This window comes from Augochlora pura, chromosome 7 (assembly GCF_028453695.1).
Source record: "Augochlora pura isolate Apur16 chromosome 7, APUR_v2.2.1, whole genome shotgun sequence".
Classification (NCBI taxonomy): Eukaryota; Metazoa; Arthropoda; class Insecta; order Hymenoptera; family Halictidae; genus Augochlora; species Augochlora pura.
Window position 1 is genome coordinate 4,228,241 of NC_135778.1, and position 15,300 is coordinate 4,243,540.

The 15,300-nt window shown below is 46.3% G+C and overlaps 1 protein-coding gene across 1 annotated transcript in view; it reads left to right on the plus strand.

Annotated features, from left to right (window-relative positions):
• Nucleotides 1-15,300, plus strand: part of LOC144473417 (uncharacterized) — a 139,638-nt gene that overhangs the window by 83,546 nt on the left and 40,792 nt on the right. The window contains exon 2 of the mRNA XM_078187267.1: nucleotides 308-593. Within this exon, the coding sequence (XP_078043393.1) occupies nucleotides 308-593 (286 nt within the window). The remainder of the gene's footprint in view (nucleotides 1-307; nucleotides 594-15,300) is intronic.

A 15,300-nucleotide genomic window follows, 5' to 3' on the forward strand; every position in this document is an offset into this window, starting at 1 on the left:
GGACGCCGCGTTCTCGTTCCATTAACCGTGTTTATCCGGAACTGTTTGAACTTCAAACTTTGCGTTCCAGAAGGCGAACATTGTCGGGCGGTCCTTTATGGGACGCTTCCCGAACACGTGGTACACGCTTCGCAACTTCGTGACCGCGTTGTTCTCCTTTACTGTTTGCAGTTGATCCGATAATCACTCTTTTTTTTTATCTTCTGGCAATAAAAATAAATGGAATACCTTCTGCGAAATAATAACGAATAAAGCAATTCTTCCAACATCGTCGACTATAAATTGTGATAAAAATGTAACGTTCCAGGTGACGGTAGCTAGCACGAGCACGCCAAGCACCAACACCGTTCATCCCAGCGTTAACGACATGGACTGGTTCGCCGGCGTTGCCGAGGAGGAATTGCTGTATTACACGGGCGTCGGTAACGACGTCGATTCCCTTTGGGCTGTGATAGGAAGCTTCGTGCCGCCGCCTCCTAGACCACCTTATTTACCGGAGGAGGGTGTCACCACCGACGGACTCACCACCTGTGATTTGTGCTCGTGGGCGTGGAGGAACGACAGGCATTCCTTTTCCCTCGACGGCACTCTCGGTAAGTGTTTGCGAACCGTAACTTCCTGCTTTTGATGCGACCGATTCCACCGCATTCAATTCCAACGTTCGCCACTCGCTATTCGAGTGATTCGCGCCTAATCGCCGGCACCGGCGTCGTAACGCAAACCGGAGTCTTTAGGAATTCATTTGAAATTCGTGGTTTATCAATTTTCTCGGAACTCTGTTCATGTCGCTACTGTGTATGGAATAATGGTAGGGTAATTACATGCGATCGATTTTGTTCTAAAATAGTACATAATATATATTAAAATAAATAGGATTTGTGGGACAGATGAATTCGTTTAATTATTAAAAACAAGACGCTACGTTTACGAAATAGTCGTTCATCAAAAAGATGTTATTATCAACGTAGAAATTAGCGGAGGTCCAAAGACCAGCACATTTTGGGTCTCTAAATAAAATAAACATAAACCGGTCTTCCCACGTTACAGAAAAGAAACGAGTCGAGTGTCTCCGAACGGAATTAAGATGTTCCGTGGAAACTATTTTTCTTCGGAGGACTTTCCTAAACCAAGATCCCATAAATCTGCTCGATCCGTTCATCTTGTCAGCACTTCAGCGGAGAAGGGTTGAGAGAAACTGTTGCTGTTAGGCGACGTCGGGTGGCCGCGTGGATTCGTTCCGTATATACAGCGGGCCGTGTTTGCGTGCTGTTTGCTCGTCAAACAGCTTTTCTGGTCTAGTGGATCCTCCAGAGGAGTGGGACTTTTCATCGTGTCGGTTAGACATCCCGGACCCCCCCGTAATCGTCGGATGACTCGTGAAATATTTCTCGCGCCGTAGTGACCGTGGAGAGCACGCCGTGTTTACGTATGTGTTTACGAAATTTTCTCGCGCGGTGTTCGCAGCTCAATCCACGCCTGCCGGGGCGAGCTTTCGCGATGGTTTATTACACGATGTAACGATGTACAACAACTGGAGAAAATGATGCCTATTATCAGGGGGGGAGGCCCGGCCTGTACCCCGGTCCCGGGCACGCCTGCCGTTCCTCTCTTTTTACACGCGAAAAAGGGGTTAGCGATTTCATTACGAGGAGAGGCTCTCTCGAAGAGAGAGAGAGAGAGAGGGGTCCGGTGGTTAGGCAGCTGCGGATACGGTCGCGCCACGTTTGCCAGCCTGGACGGCTATTAGATGGGTGGGGGCAAACGAGGCGAGCTTCCCCATTAGCTTGGCCACGAGCCGGCCCATTAGCTTTCGATGACGACCAATAGAACGATAAGATATGGATCCCTTAAGCAAACACCGGCACCAGGGCGAAAACTCGACGATCCGCTCTCGCAAACGAGTCCCAACGATCGATCGATCAATCCGCCGGCCGATCTGCTATCTTCTGGCTACATAACTTTAACGGTGGAACCGGCCGACTAACATTCTCCGCGCGATGGATTTCGTCGCGTGGTACATTAACGTCCACCGTTCCACGAAAGCTGTTGACGATGTCATAATCGATACGAGCCGGGGCCGTGTCTCTCTCGATACGCGAAAAAAAAAAAGAAAACAAACGAAGGTGCGCTCGTTCGTTCACGTATACGCGAGAGACCGTGTATACACCGCCGTGTTTTCAACGTGGCCGGTCCTCTCCGGGTCGAAGGTCACCGGCTGGCCTCACCATGGGAGGCCCGAGCCCCGTGTGTCTGTAAAACTCCTCGCCTCCTCTCGGTCTCTCGCCCGGCCCTCTCTCTCTCTCTCTCTCCCCCCGTCCTTCATTCGATTCGCGCTAATTCTCGTGACGGACAAATTAAGACAGATAATTCAAGGGCTCGCCCTCGGTGCGGCCCGACCTCCACATCCGGCACGAATCGACCAATCCGAGCGATTCGACCACTCCTCCGATTCTCGGCCGCTTTCACCCTTTGCTAAAGCGATAGAGGATTCCATAAATAATTCCGTAATTTTCTACGAAAATGTATACCAATGTACGACTTTGTATTTACGATGACAAATGGTCACTTTGTTTCACACGCCAACAATTAGACCGTGGCATTCGGCTGAACCCTTTACTCTATGATATCGTGTTAGACTTTTTGAGAAGGTTCTGGATATAATTGTCTAAATGTGAATGTTATTCGCATCTTTCTGCATTTGTATTATCAATATTTAACCCTTTGCACTCGAGTGGCGCCTCTGAAGGGCCCATGAAAATTGTTACATAATTAACCAAATAATGTTGACGTTATTAAATAGTCTTCTGTTAAAAGCATAACAGTTTTACGAGTTACAAGTCTCGATCTCATATAGCAAATTATACTAAGTACTATACTACAGCTGGTCAAAATAGCAATTTTGAATCTAAGCTTAAAATGGCTTCGAGTGCAAAGGGTTAAGCGCCATTGTAAAAGTCTGACGTAAATGTGAATTTTATTTCCGGAGTAGGAATTTACGGTATTGCAAAGGGTTGAATCGGCATAGATTGATCGTTGAAGTTTTTCGAACTCCAAATACTAGAGAAAGCTATATCTTTTGTTCAAAGTTCTCTAGACGTTCAAATGTTAAAGTAACGACAGAGTGCAATAATACCTATTCTTTAATTGCAAAAAATGCGAACGTTGACAGGCGAATCAATAGGCTTCGGGTTGAAGAATGTAGAAAGCCGGTTCGAAAATAGCAGGCGCTAAATTACTAGGGCGTGTTGAGGTAGCCGTCTTGCGCAACTTGATCGCGACCGTCGCATCGGTTGTTGCGTAAAATGGCCGCTCTAATGGTCACGGGAAAGGCCGTTCGTTGAAAAGTGTTTATTTAAAAGGAAATAGCAGGCTGGTGATAACAGGATATGAATAACCGTGCAGCGTGGGCTGAGTTGCTCTTTAAACTGTCAAGATATTTGATGATTGATACTAATGAGTAATGGTCGGTCGCCTATAAAATCTGTCAGCCGGTGAAACCAGTTACCCGGACGGATCGCTAACCGCACGCTTCAATTGTGATTAATTGTCTAATCGTAAATGAAAATTTAATCTACCGAATCCGAGACATCTACGATGAAAAATGGCGCGAAATCTCGATAGAAAATGTTCGAATTCATAAACACGCCGCTGCGTTAATGCGTGGAACTGGCATTCTTGAATTTCTTATCGCACCTCTTTTTTTGTCAAGCTCGAGTAATTTTCGTCGATTCGAAAGTTCGTTTCGACGCGTGATATGAAAAATAATGTACGTGGTAAACTGAAACGTCGCCGTCTTTGTAAGAAGAACGAGAACGCGTTACTTTTCGTCACAATCGTCGATTCCATTTTCAACCGGCGCGCGCGCACAATATAACTCCGAGTCGCGGTCCTTCGCGTATGCAAATCCGGTTAAATTGAGAGTTACGGGAATACCTCGTAAAATAACATTATCGAGAATTTTTACGAGAATTCGGGCGATCGTTTCGCAAAATATGGGAGCCGGATTTTTTCCTAAATTGCGCCGCGAAGTTTAAATTTGCATACGTCCACGGCGGAACACGATCGTCGAACCGAACCGATCCGATTCCGCTGTTTCGATGTCTCTGCGAGCGACCGTGTACAAGCCGTTACCGGGCTCGAACGAAATCGAATCGACCGAAGGGGGACGAAAGCGCCTGGCGGAGGCCAAGCTCCGCACATCCGGTCGATGGAATTCGGCCAATCAGAACCGCCGGCTCTCTCTCTCTGCCCTGACGGAACGAGGTTCACACGTACGCGGGGGCACACGTGAGTTTCCGCTACGTGGCACCGTGGCAGGGTGCCCCCCACCCTCTGCCCGGGCGGCGGCCCCCCTCCCCCTGTTTCTCTTCCTCGCTCGTCCTCCGCCTTGTTTCAGCCCCTGCGGGCCCCATCGGCACAGCCACGCATTATCGCCATTACCATGAATTCCAGCAGTTATTACGCCTCTGTTGCGCCGCCACGAAAATGGCGGCCGGGGCGCATTCTACCGTGCAATGAGGAGGGCCGAACCAACCAACCCCCCCTCTCTCTCTCTCTTTTTTTCCCGCTGGCGCCCGTACGCCGTTGGATATCCGCCTCGACCTGCAATTAACCATACAACCGACAATTTCTAAAAACCCTTCAATAGTCGGCACTACGAGAATAAATAAACATCTGCTCGATTCCCCCCTGTGCTCGCTGACCGAGGGATGCAAAACTGTCGACGCTAAATAATGTCGCGGAAAATTCGTTAACAGGCGACTGATAACAAAATCGGGTAGATTTGTAGCAATGGATGAGAAAGGTATAGTACAATAGTAACAGAGATGTGTATTAAAAGCGTCGTCAAAGCCTGGTTTAACCTCGAGAGGTCGATAAAAAAAGAAGAAATGAGAGCAAAATTGTTTCTTTATATAAAATTAAATTATAGATCGTAACAAATAACATTAAATAATAATTAACAGTAATATCAATACTTAATAATATCAATAACAAACTCTAATATCCCCAACTAAAAGTCGTCGCTAATAACCGCAAGTGTAATTGATGCGACGTAAAATACTATTTAAAAAAAAAATATAATTATCACAGATTAACGATAATAGATAAAAATAAGCTAAATTCGAAGGAAAAGTCAGCACCATTATTTTTGCTTCGTTCTTTCTTGATTTCTCCAAGATTATACTTTGGTTTTCAATTTGCATTTTTGTGATCACCGTAGCGTATACTAAGCGATGCAAATAATTAACAAAATTCGCGCGTGAACATGTTTTATTACGTCCTCTGGAATTCCATTTATTATAAATCAGCGTTAGAAAAATTTCTATTAATATATGCAAGAATTTCGTTTTCACATCTATGACGTTAAGCGACAAACCTGTTTTATCTTTCTTTCCGTTTAGCCTGTGTTATAAAATTCTGTGAAACCTGCAGATACCGTGTCGTAATAGAACTCGTTAAAAAATCTTTTTGTTAATACGTAATACTTAGATACACGCTTTTTTGATTCCCAAATTTATTTCAGGCGGAAAGTATAGTGTCAGTCATCGATGATTGACACAGCGTTTGACGTAACAAAAGACCATTAGGAGCTATACAAACGCTTGCAAACGCTGACAAAGGGAATACTTTGTATTCGATTCGCCAAACTTGGAATCGACTAGTTCCACACATAATAGTAGTTACCCACGTAATCCTGTTTAAAATCGATTCCGTCGTCTATCGGGCCATTCGCGGGAACGGCGCGCACACGTCATTCCAGGAAGAAGCTCGCCGACTGACGCCGTGGTCCCAGATGAGCCGGTGGAACAAAATTGAAATTTATTTCCAGCAAATCGAACGATCCTCCCGCGAAGCAGCGTGATGGATGACCGGTAATAAGCTACGCGGCCGTGCTCGATACTGTTATTAAAGCGATAAATCACGGGCGGCGAGGGCGGGGAGTGGGAGGGAGGGGGGGGGGGGCACGCCAGGGACGCGTTTCGTGTGCCGAGATAGCGATCGCCGGTTGATTTCGCGGCAGAATCGCCATTGTCTCGCCGAAACCGCGGCGATTACGCCGCGGACTTGCGAGGATAAACGGCGAATTGCGGAACGGGACGCGCGACGAAGGGGGGGGACCCCGTTGAGAAGGAGGAGGGCCGCGGCGGAGCGCGGGACCCCGCGCGGCTCCTTAAAGGAGGCCCCGCGAATGGGGTAATCATCGCGTCACTTCGTATCTGCCGCGACGTAATAATTACGCGATCGCGCCTCCGTCTCCGGAGTTCCTCGGCCGCTCGAGGAGGCGGAAAGCGAGGAACGGAACGGACAGAGAGAACTTAATTCGAACCCTCTCTCTCTCTCTCTCTCTCTCGCCGGGCCTCGGCGACGCCGTCCACTCGCTTCTGTCCGCTCGAGAACCCTCGCGACTCGCGCGAGCGACGACAAAAACCGCGGCCCGACCGACGACTTTTTAGACGCTACGGGGAGTCCGGAGGCGTTCATGAAGCGAATATTTCGAGGATCTTTTGTCGCCTGTGAAGAGATACTCGCGGACGCGTGTAATCGCCGCCGATGAAGAAGCTGCTCTCTTCAGCTGGAATCTCTTCATTTAACGCTCGAATTACCGCGTCCTAAACTCGAATTATATATATATATATATATTTATAATATTTATGTATATTTATAACAACGTCGAGATTGGCTTTATTTAAACTTTGTACAATTTTTAGTTATTCAAAATTGTACAATTTTTATTAGAATATCGAACGAAAGAATTTATCGAAAAATTTATTTTTATAATATCTGAAAACGTAAGAGAGAAAATTAGAAACCAATCTTTTCGACTAGTTCGGTAGCTTCAGTGTAGTATTTATTTTATTTTCTGCGATATGGAATTCACGAACTGATATCTGCATAAGAAATTCCAACTAAAAGTACAGCACATATTATTTCAAAATGGAGATATTATATAATATATTATTTGAAAATGAAATAAACGGAACCGATTATCCCGCGTTGCGCGAACAAAAATCGTGTCAGCCAAAACGGAATTACGAGATTCCGTGAGAATTATTATACTCTTATAAAAACAAGGTCCCAAAAATCACGGAATTATTCACCTCGTCGCGGCGAAATCTCGTCGGCGAGAGAATCACGGCGAGCTGCGAATTAATGCAAATTTCCTCTCTAGTTCTACAAGATTTAATTTACTTCGGGCACATGCAAATCACGGGATTTTATCTTACCGATTTATGCACGAGCAAATGTTATTTATTGTATTAGCGATCTCATTATGGCGGTACTAATTGGACCGTGGCAGTTATGCAAATCCGGATTCTTCAATATTTATAAGCCCGGATGTCGGCGCTTTACATTTTCATGGCCGAAAGTTTGAATTTCATTTCCTGCTGTAATAGTGTTCGAGAGAGGAATGGTAGAAAGAGGAATTCTCCTTCGACGAATCTAATCAGAATACCTGCGAATACCTTAACCCATCGCACTATAATAACAAATGATATAATAAAAGACTCGTGACGAACAGTTCTTACAGAATTGATTAAATACGACTTCCAATCGTTTCTATTAAATCGAAACAAACTCTGAATCTTCCGTCATAAAGATCTGGGATTGAAAGTAAATGTGGACAATCGCGAAACAAAAATTAAGGAAATTATTAAGGACGAAAATGTGCTAATCAACCCAGTTCTAAAAGATATAGTGCAAAGGGTTAATGCTGGTAATCTCCGTAAATGATGTTGGTCCATTTTCTACTATGTTTTCCATAAATTGCTAAATTGCTCGAAAAATGAAACGTTTGAAACGGTGTCGCACTATTACAGGTATTTCAAGTGTTACGCCTATTTTAGAATATGTTGCACGACGAACGATAAATACAGTTATCGAACTATACTGTAATTGTAATAATACTGTATAAAGATCGGCAGATCTGCGAGTAGCCGCGTCGATTTCCGAACAGATGATACGCCCGTATAGACTACAAGCTCGCAATTAGTTAAAGAAGGAGGTCGGACTCGAAACGCCGATTCAGTGGCCCGTAAGGAGCCTCCGCGGCCGTGTCATTTTCCCGGGCAGCTTCGTAATCAGGCGAACGCGGGCCTGTTTAAAGCAACAACGTAATCGCACGTAGTCCCGCGGTTCCTGTAATCAGCGTGAAACGCCAGGCGGAATAAGCTGCACGCGGGATGCTAAGTAGACAGAATCGCCTCGAGGCGGCGCGTTTCCTTCGGAAATCACCATTATCTCGGGCCGCCGGTGATCGACAGATACAGAACGCGCGACACGAATATACGCGAAAATTACGTTGGTTAGCTGATCAGGGCTCGAAGTAGACTCTGCATCGGTAAAATTGCATATAGGGCAGTAAGAATGCTAACGAATGCGGGCATGGAAGCTTTATGTTTTACGATATCGGATTCTCCAGGAATTAATTGAACATTCCAAAGTCGTTGCTACACTGATAATTTATACGACGTCGAGTTAGCATCGACTTTTCGTTGAGTGCGCTTCCATTAACCCCTTCCCGTACTTTAGCGAGTCAGACTCGCGATGAAAATTTTTGCCCAAACATGGATATCGCGAGTCAGACTCGCGAACAGTTACTTGGGCCAAACATAAACATCGCGAGTCAGACTCGCGAACAGATACTTGGGCCAAACATAAACATCGCGAGTCTGTGTCGCGAACACATACTTGGGCCAAACGTAAACATAACAAGCCGAGCTCGCGGACTGATTTTTTGCCCGTTACGCTCGTGACCGAATGTTAGTTCCTCTCAGTACCTCAGAACAGTTAGGCAGGATTCTTGTCGTTGCTGTTACGAAGTGGTTCAATTATTAAAATTTAAGAAACCCCTTTAAAATGCAAGGTACAAAAGTGTGTAGTGAAGGCCGTGATATTTTAGTATCGCGTAAAAGTGACTATATCACAGGCATTGCGGTCATTTCGGATCGTATTGCGACTGTTTACAAACATCAGTCTGGTCTGCTTAGCGCGCGTTGATGCGGACCGCTCGGGCCCGAGTTTCCTCGAGCTAAATGGCACGGGAAGGGGTTAAAACGAAGTCGTGCTGTTCGAGGTACAGTTTAAGAGCGACCTTGCTGTCTCGTTGAAGTTGTAGAGCAATTACATACGGATTCTGCGATACCGTACAGGAGCTAAATTCAACTATTCGTTGACAAATATTCGAAGGACAAATGCAACGATTGCGATAATATTTATAAAGGTATAACTTTATAATTATTCCATAAACTGAATCAATAAAAGACTTTGGCTTACACTTGGATAATAATTGAATACTTTGATTCGGTTGGTACTGGAAAATATTACATATTACTGAAAATAAAACATTAAATTGTAATACACGTTCAATATAAAACAGCTGTTTCTAGTGTCCCGTAAATCTAGCGTGATTAACTAGTTAAAAATAGTATCGCGTCTTTCGATCCTTCTTGTCTCGAATCCCACCTGCCGATCTTTATCTCAGACGCATAAAATCCGCGGTCCGGACCAATCGCAATCAAAAACGGGCGAACCCAAAAAAGGAGAAGGCTGAAACGAAAGGCGAAATCAGCGTAGATGCGGCGGCCCGGCGCAAGGCGCCGCGGCGAACGCTCTCCGCGCTAATCACGCGATGCCGCCACGAAACGAGCCGGGAGGGTAGAGAGACTGCCAATTAGAACGCGCAACGCCGGGCCCCCGTTGATTGTAATACAACGTTGGATTACCTGTCGTGGTGCGTGGCGATGATGGAAGCCGGGGCCGCGCGCTGACTCGCCGCGGCGGACAGCTCCATCCCTTCGCGGCGAGTGGCATTTATCGGTTCGGGAACGGTCCGCGTTGCCGCGCTTTGTCGTTCAATCGGCCGCGCTCGTTAGGATATCCCCTTGCGCGCCTCGGAAACCGGGGCCCATCCTCGCCCTGAGTCATCCTTTTAATTCGCGTTACGTGCCCGCGGCTACGTATATTCGGATTGGGCCCGATCTTATCTCGGACGTACCCGCGTACGCGCCCGAATACCGGCCGCGTAACGAGGCCTCTTCGCAAAACCCCCGCCCGTACCAACCCCCGCAGCCTTTCGCGGGGACCCCCGTGTTGCCCGAGCCGTTCCTCGGACGTTGCTAAGTTACAGGGCCGAGAATTTCGCGCCTCGAGAACGCGGGTTTGTTAAACTATTTTACAGGAGAGGTAAAATCGATTTTAACCCTTTGCACTCGAAGCCATTTTGACTGTAAATGTAAAATAATATTCCTGATTCATAGTATTTCTAATCTATGCAATAAATCTGTAAATAATCAATAAATAAATCTATCAATAAATAATCTATGCACTTTTATGCATACGAAATTGATTATTGCGACTCGTAGCAACAGTTTCACTACTCAACAATTTTTCACTACTCAAAAACCTTTTTTGTTATAAAAATTATTTTCGAACGTAATAGAATAATTTTAGTGGTGCCTCAGAGTCACCATTCGAGTGCAAAGGGTTAAAAGAAATACCACCATTCCCCGATGATTTTTCGCTGAGTTAAGCGTCGTTCAGATTGTTGGTCAATTTTTATCTAAAACAACATCGTCGAACAGTGTACATACTTCGAACGGTAGAAAAATTGTTTGTACGCTTAACGATCGTAGCGAATTATACAAGAGTAAGGGAAAGATTTGCCCAAGTAATTGATCCGGAGATCTAATCGGTGGATCCATCCTTCCGTGGTGGTCGTTTTGCCGGGGTGTAGCAAGGATGTCGCATGTTCGGCCGACCCGGGGGGGAAAAAAAGGAGCAAGCGGGGTGTCGCGCCCGGCGAAGTGCGAGAGCTCCGGAAGGATGCAAACGAGAGCGGGCGTTTCGTGCGACCGCAAAATTTTTACGTGGACCCTCCTCGCCGGGGACCCCCGTTCAGCTTTTATACGCTTCCCGAGCCGCGTACTTTTAATCTCGGCGTCGATCTCGCCCGCGCAGATTTATTGGCGAACGGGTCCCCGCGCGCTGCAGGGCTACCGTTGGCGCGTCCGTGTGCGCGCGCGCGTCCCTTTGATTGCGCGCGCATCCCCCCCGATTCGTTACGTGTTCCCGTATTTATCGGCCCGCTCGCGGCTAATCCACGCCACGCCGGGGAATTGTTTTGCGGCCCCGGTGGAATGTGAATAAATTCGGTCGGAGCGGAGTCGCGCGACTGTTTCGACCCTTAAAAGCGGATATTTTAGGACCGTCGGCGGCAATTTAATTAATAGGAGCTGGAACAATAGAGGCCGAACCGTCGGCGTTCCCCTCCCCACGCTGAATTACTTATTCTAATTCTGTAATAGATATTTTTTTTCGAACCGGGACCAGCTGTCTGCCGCTTCGCCGACGTTTGTTCTTCGACGGTCGCCTCGCAGACGATCGTTTCGCCAACGGGAAGTCTTTGTCTACGGTCGTTGCATCGACGCAGAATTTCGCGTAATTCTAAGCTTAATGCAAGCCTGACTAACTCGATATTTATATGCATAATAAATTTGTAGTAAAGCTTAATTTCTTAGCTAAGAATTATTTAAAATTATTGGAATATTACGTATTACCCACAATACGATATTTGTGCATGGACAAAAACAAATCAATGTTCTTAGAAGCGATGGAAATTAAGATAGGAAAATATACACCTCGTACAAGTGCTTGGCCTTGCGAGGCACAAGCATAACAGTTTCGAATTACGAGGGGACCGGAGTTTTTTTTTCGGGGTTTCGGAAAGGCCACGGTCAGTCGTAAAAAAGCATCTGCATAGAAAAGAGCTTCCTCACACACCGTAAAATAAAGTTTCTTTTATTTAAAACTACACCTTAGTTTAAATGTATTTAAATACCCATTTCCAATAAAAATGCGCTACGGATACTTTGACCTCCTAAACCGGAGCTCGTAGAACTCTCCATCAGTATCGGTACATTATTTAACTAAAGACAATTAGTGTCGTTAATTTCTCGCTTCTTCGTTGGTAGACAGCAATCCAGTCGAATGAAGTCACATCCACCTTCGGCGAAGTGCCTGTTTGCGGTTGGACGTCCGGCGAGAGAGAATATTAATTAAATACGAAATGTAGCACACGATGAATCATACACGAAAACCGTAAGACAGAGGACACGGCGCGAGAAGGTATTGCGAAACGGATGGGCATCCTAACGGCGCCGATTGCCGGACGATTAATTAACCCGGCGCGGCGAGTTAATAATATGTAAATAAACGGCAGTTGGACGGAACGCGTGAATCATTAATCCGCGGCGAGGAGCGACCGGGTATAATAGCCGCGTTTAGCATTCGACGCGAAACACCTTAGATCGGCGAACGGCCTCGCGCGCGAACGTGCCTATCTATTAGTTCGCGAGCGAAACGATTTCGCAAGCGTCGCGCCCGCGAGTCTAACGATGATTGGAACGGAATTAATTACTATCTTGCCGGCGGGTGCTATCGCGTTGACAGTGCCCGCGGAACGAATTACCCGGCGCATAAATTACAAGCGGTTGCACCGCGTAACGAACTGTGTAAATCATCGCCGAGGTGTTGCTATAAATTAAATCGGTGAGATAATTGGGACTTCGCGATTAAAGAAACTCGGGGCGCCTGGAAAGCTGGCCGTTTTCCAATCTACGCTTCCCTATACGGTTCGATCGCGCGGCACGATTTTAATTAGACCAGCGGCTCGATGCTTTTCGTTTCCTGATCGGCCCGCCCCTCTCGGTTTACGCGCGAACAGCGGAAGAGATTTCGACGTGTAAAGTGAAATCGTTGGTTGTTTTATCAAATCACCGGTCTTTCGAAGTCAATTAATTTTTATTTGAGAACAATTTGTATGGGTTTAGCAAATGACCGACGTTTGCTATTTTATAAGAATCACGGGACTGGATTTATGGCACTCTTTCTCGCTTTTATCGTACGTTAAAAAAATTATAATTACGATACCCACGCGTCTCGGAGTTATACGGAGAACATGCTAAACTTTTTAAGAGATGCCAAACTACGAGGAACATAATCATCAATCAAAAGATAAAAATGTCTAAAGAAAAAGTATTCGATTCCCCTTAACAAAAAATTCTCCACGAAAGAGTTTTTGTGAAAGCAAAAATTTGTTAATAAAAACTACGAAATCGGTCGAAACGGCACTGGTAGGTATAATGTTAGGGATGTTCCGATTTCGGATTGATTCGTACAAGAAATAAACTGATCGATCCCGAAACCGGCTCTCCGTATCTCTCGAAACGGGCGATTCTCCGCATCGTCGCCGTTGGGCTTAATTCTAGCCTGTCGATGGCCGGTTTCCGTGGACAATGATACTCCCGAACCGCAGGTGTATCGTCGAAACCCATTTCCGACGATAGCGGCGAGCGGACACTTAAAGTTCTCACGAGGCTCGCACTTAACAAGCTCCCTCTCCCTCTCTCTCTCTCTCTCTCTCTCTCTCTCTCTCTCTCTCTCTCTCTCTGCGGGCTGGGGGAGTTAGAGGATGGCCGGCGTTGATGCACCGACCTACGCGATTCCACGGCGGTATTTCGGGTAATTAAGATTACAAGCGACGGCGATTACGCGGAGACAGACTGTCGCGTGTGTCCTATCGTCCCGGTCGAAAAGGGAGAGGAGACACGGTCATCCCCGATGGCGTCCGGCTTATCTCCGCCACTTACCGAACTATGCCCAAAGTTAGGCCCCTTATCTCGGTAACACGGGCCCCGGTCCACCGTGTTCCGGCAACATCCGCGTTCCACCGTCTCTCTCTCTCTCTCTCTCTCTCTCCTTCGTTTCTCGGCGGCAACCCACCCGACCGACACGCCGCCGGTCGTTTAGGAATTCTTGTACCCCGGGACGACTTGTGGCCAGCCGTGGAAGCGGCCTCCGTTATTTATCCATCGTTTTTTCCCTTATCTTGTTTCACGCGGCGGCCGTGATCGCGCCCAACAGAAAAGAGTTGTTAACAGGCCGCGTGTATCGCTACATTAGAACCGATAGAAATACCGGCGAGCGTCCGTGGCGCGGCGACTGACTCATTTTCAGCTCCGTGTCTCTCTCTCTCTCTCTCTCTCTCTCTCTCTCTCTCTCTCTCTCTCTGTCTCTGTCTCTGTCTCTGTCTCTCTGTCTCGCCGTTGAAGTCCTCCTCTGTGTGTGCACACGCGAGCCGATCATCCCCGCGACTCGTTAGCTAAAAGCCACCGACCACGACGCGCCATTTATCCCCGAGCCGCCCGGCCACCCAGGCAACTTTTTCTCGTGACTCGTTTTCCTCAACTCTCCTCGTCCTTATGACACCGCGGGGGGGAAAGTAATCGGCCGACCCGGTAGGCACATGCCCCGGCTGATTGAGCCGTTCAGTTTGCCCGAAGGATCCCCTCGCCTCCTCCCCTTCCCTCCTCCTCCCCACCCGGGGCTCGCCGGGTACTCTAAATGGCTGATCCCTGGAACTTCGTAGATACCGGTCGAATAAGTAAAGACATAAACTCTTGGAAAGACTACATTACACGGCCCCGGGGATAACCAAGTTGGAACAGTCTTGACTCGCGGTGTCCCATTAGTAGCTGAAACGGCTTCACGGCTATAAGGAGGCGCGACGTGTTCGTAGACAGGGCGTTTATCTATCAATTTAGCCGGAGTCGAAGATTTCAATGAGGGGAGAGTCATTTTGCGTTCGCGCAGGAAATTGTTTTGACTGCGGGATTTCTTTAAAAGATATTTCTTTGAAAGATGTAATTTTTATTTCTTGATTAAAATGTTTTTAGAAGAATTAATATTTCATAGATGGTATTAATAAACTTTCATCGTAGGTATGACACGTTGTTGTAGTCATTGTGATATAATACGAAGAGTTAAGGTATAGTTAGTGTCAAATTGGCTAATGATTTTCTCTTTAATCGTCTCGGCTCTTTAATTTTCCGATAATATATTTCCGATAATAAAATTCCGATAATTAAAAAAAACTTCGAAAATATTACAGTCTGCTGATTTTATGCATTTCTGACAGAAATTGATCGAAACAACAGTGGAAATGTTTAAAATATTAAAAAAAAAAGAAATGTCTATGTAGCTCTTGCGTCTTGCAATCAATGCTAACAATTTTGATTTCCCATAATATTTTGCAGTCTGATTGTGAATTTTCCAGTAAGAATTTGTAGAAACATGTCCAAAGAGTTACATTACAAAATTCTACAGAAAAGGTTGATACTTTATAGAAAGAAGAAATGAACGTCTCTTGACCAAGCGTTGAAGTCTCCCGGACGATACCGTTTACCGCTCGTTCAAGTCTCCAGCATGATTCCGCTGACTACGCATCGAAATCACTCGGAC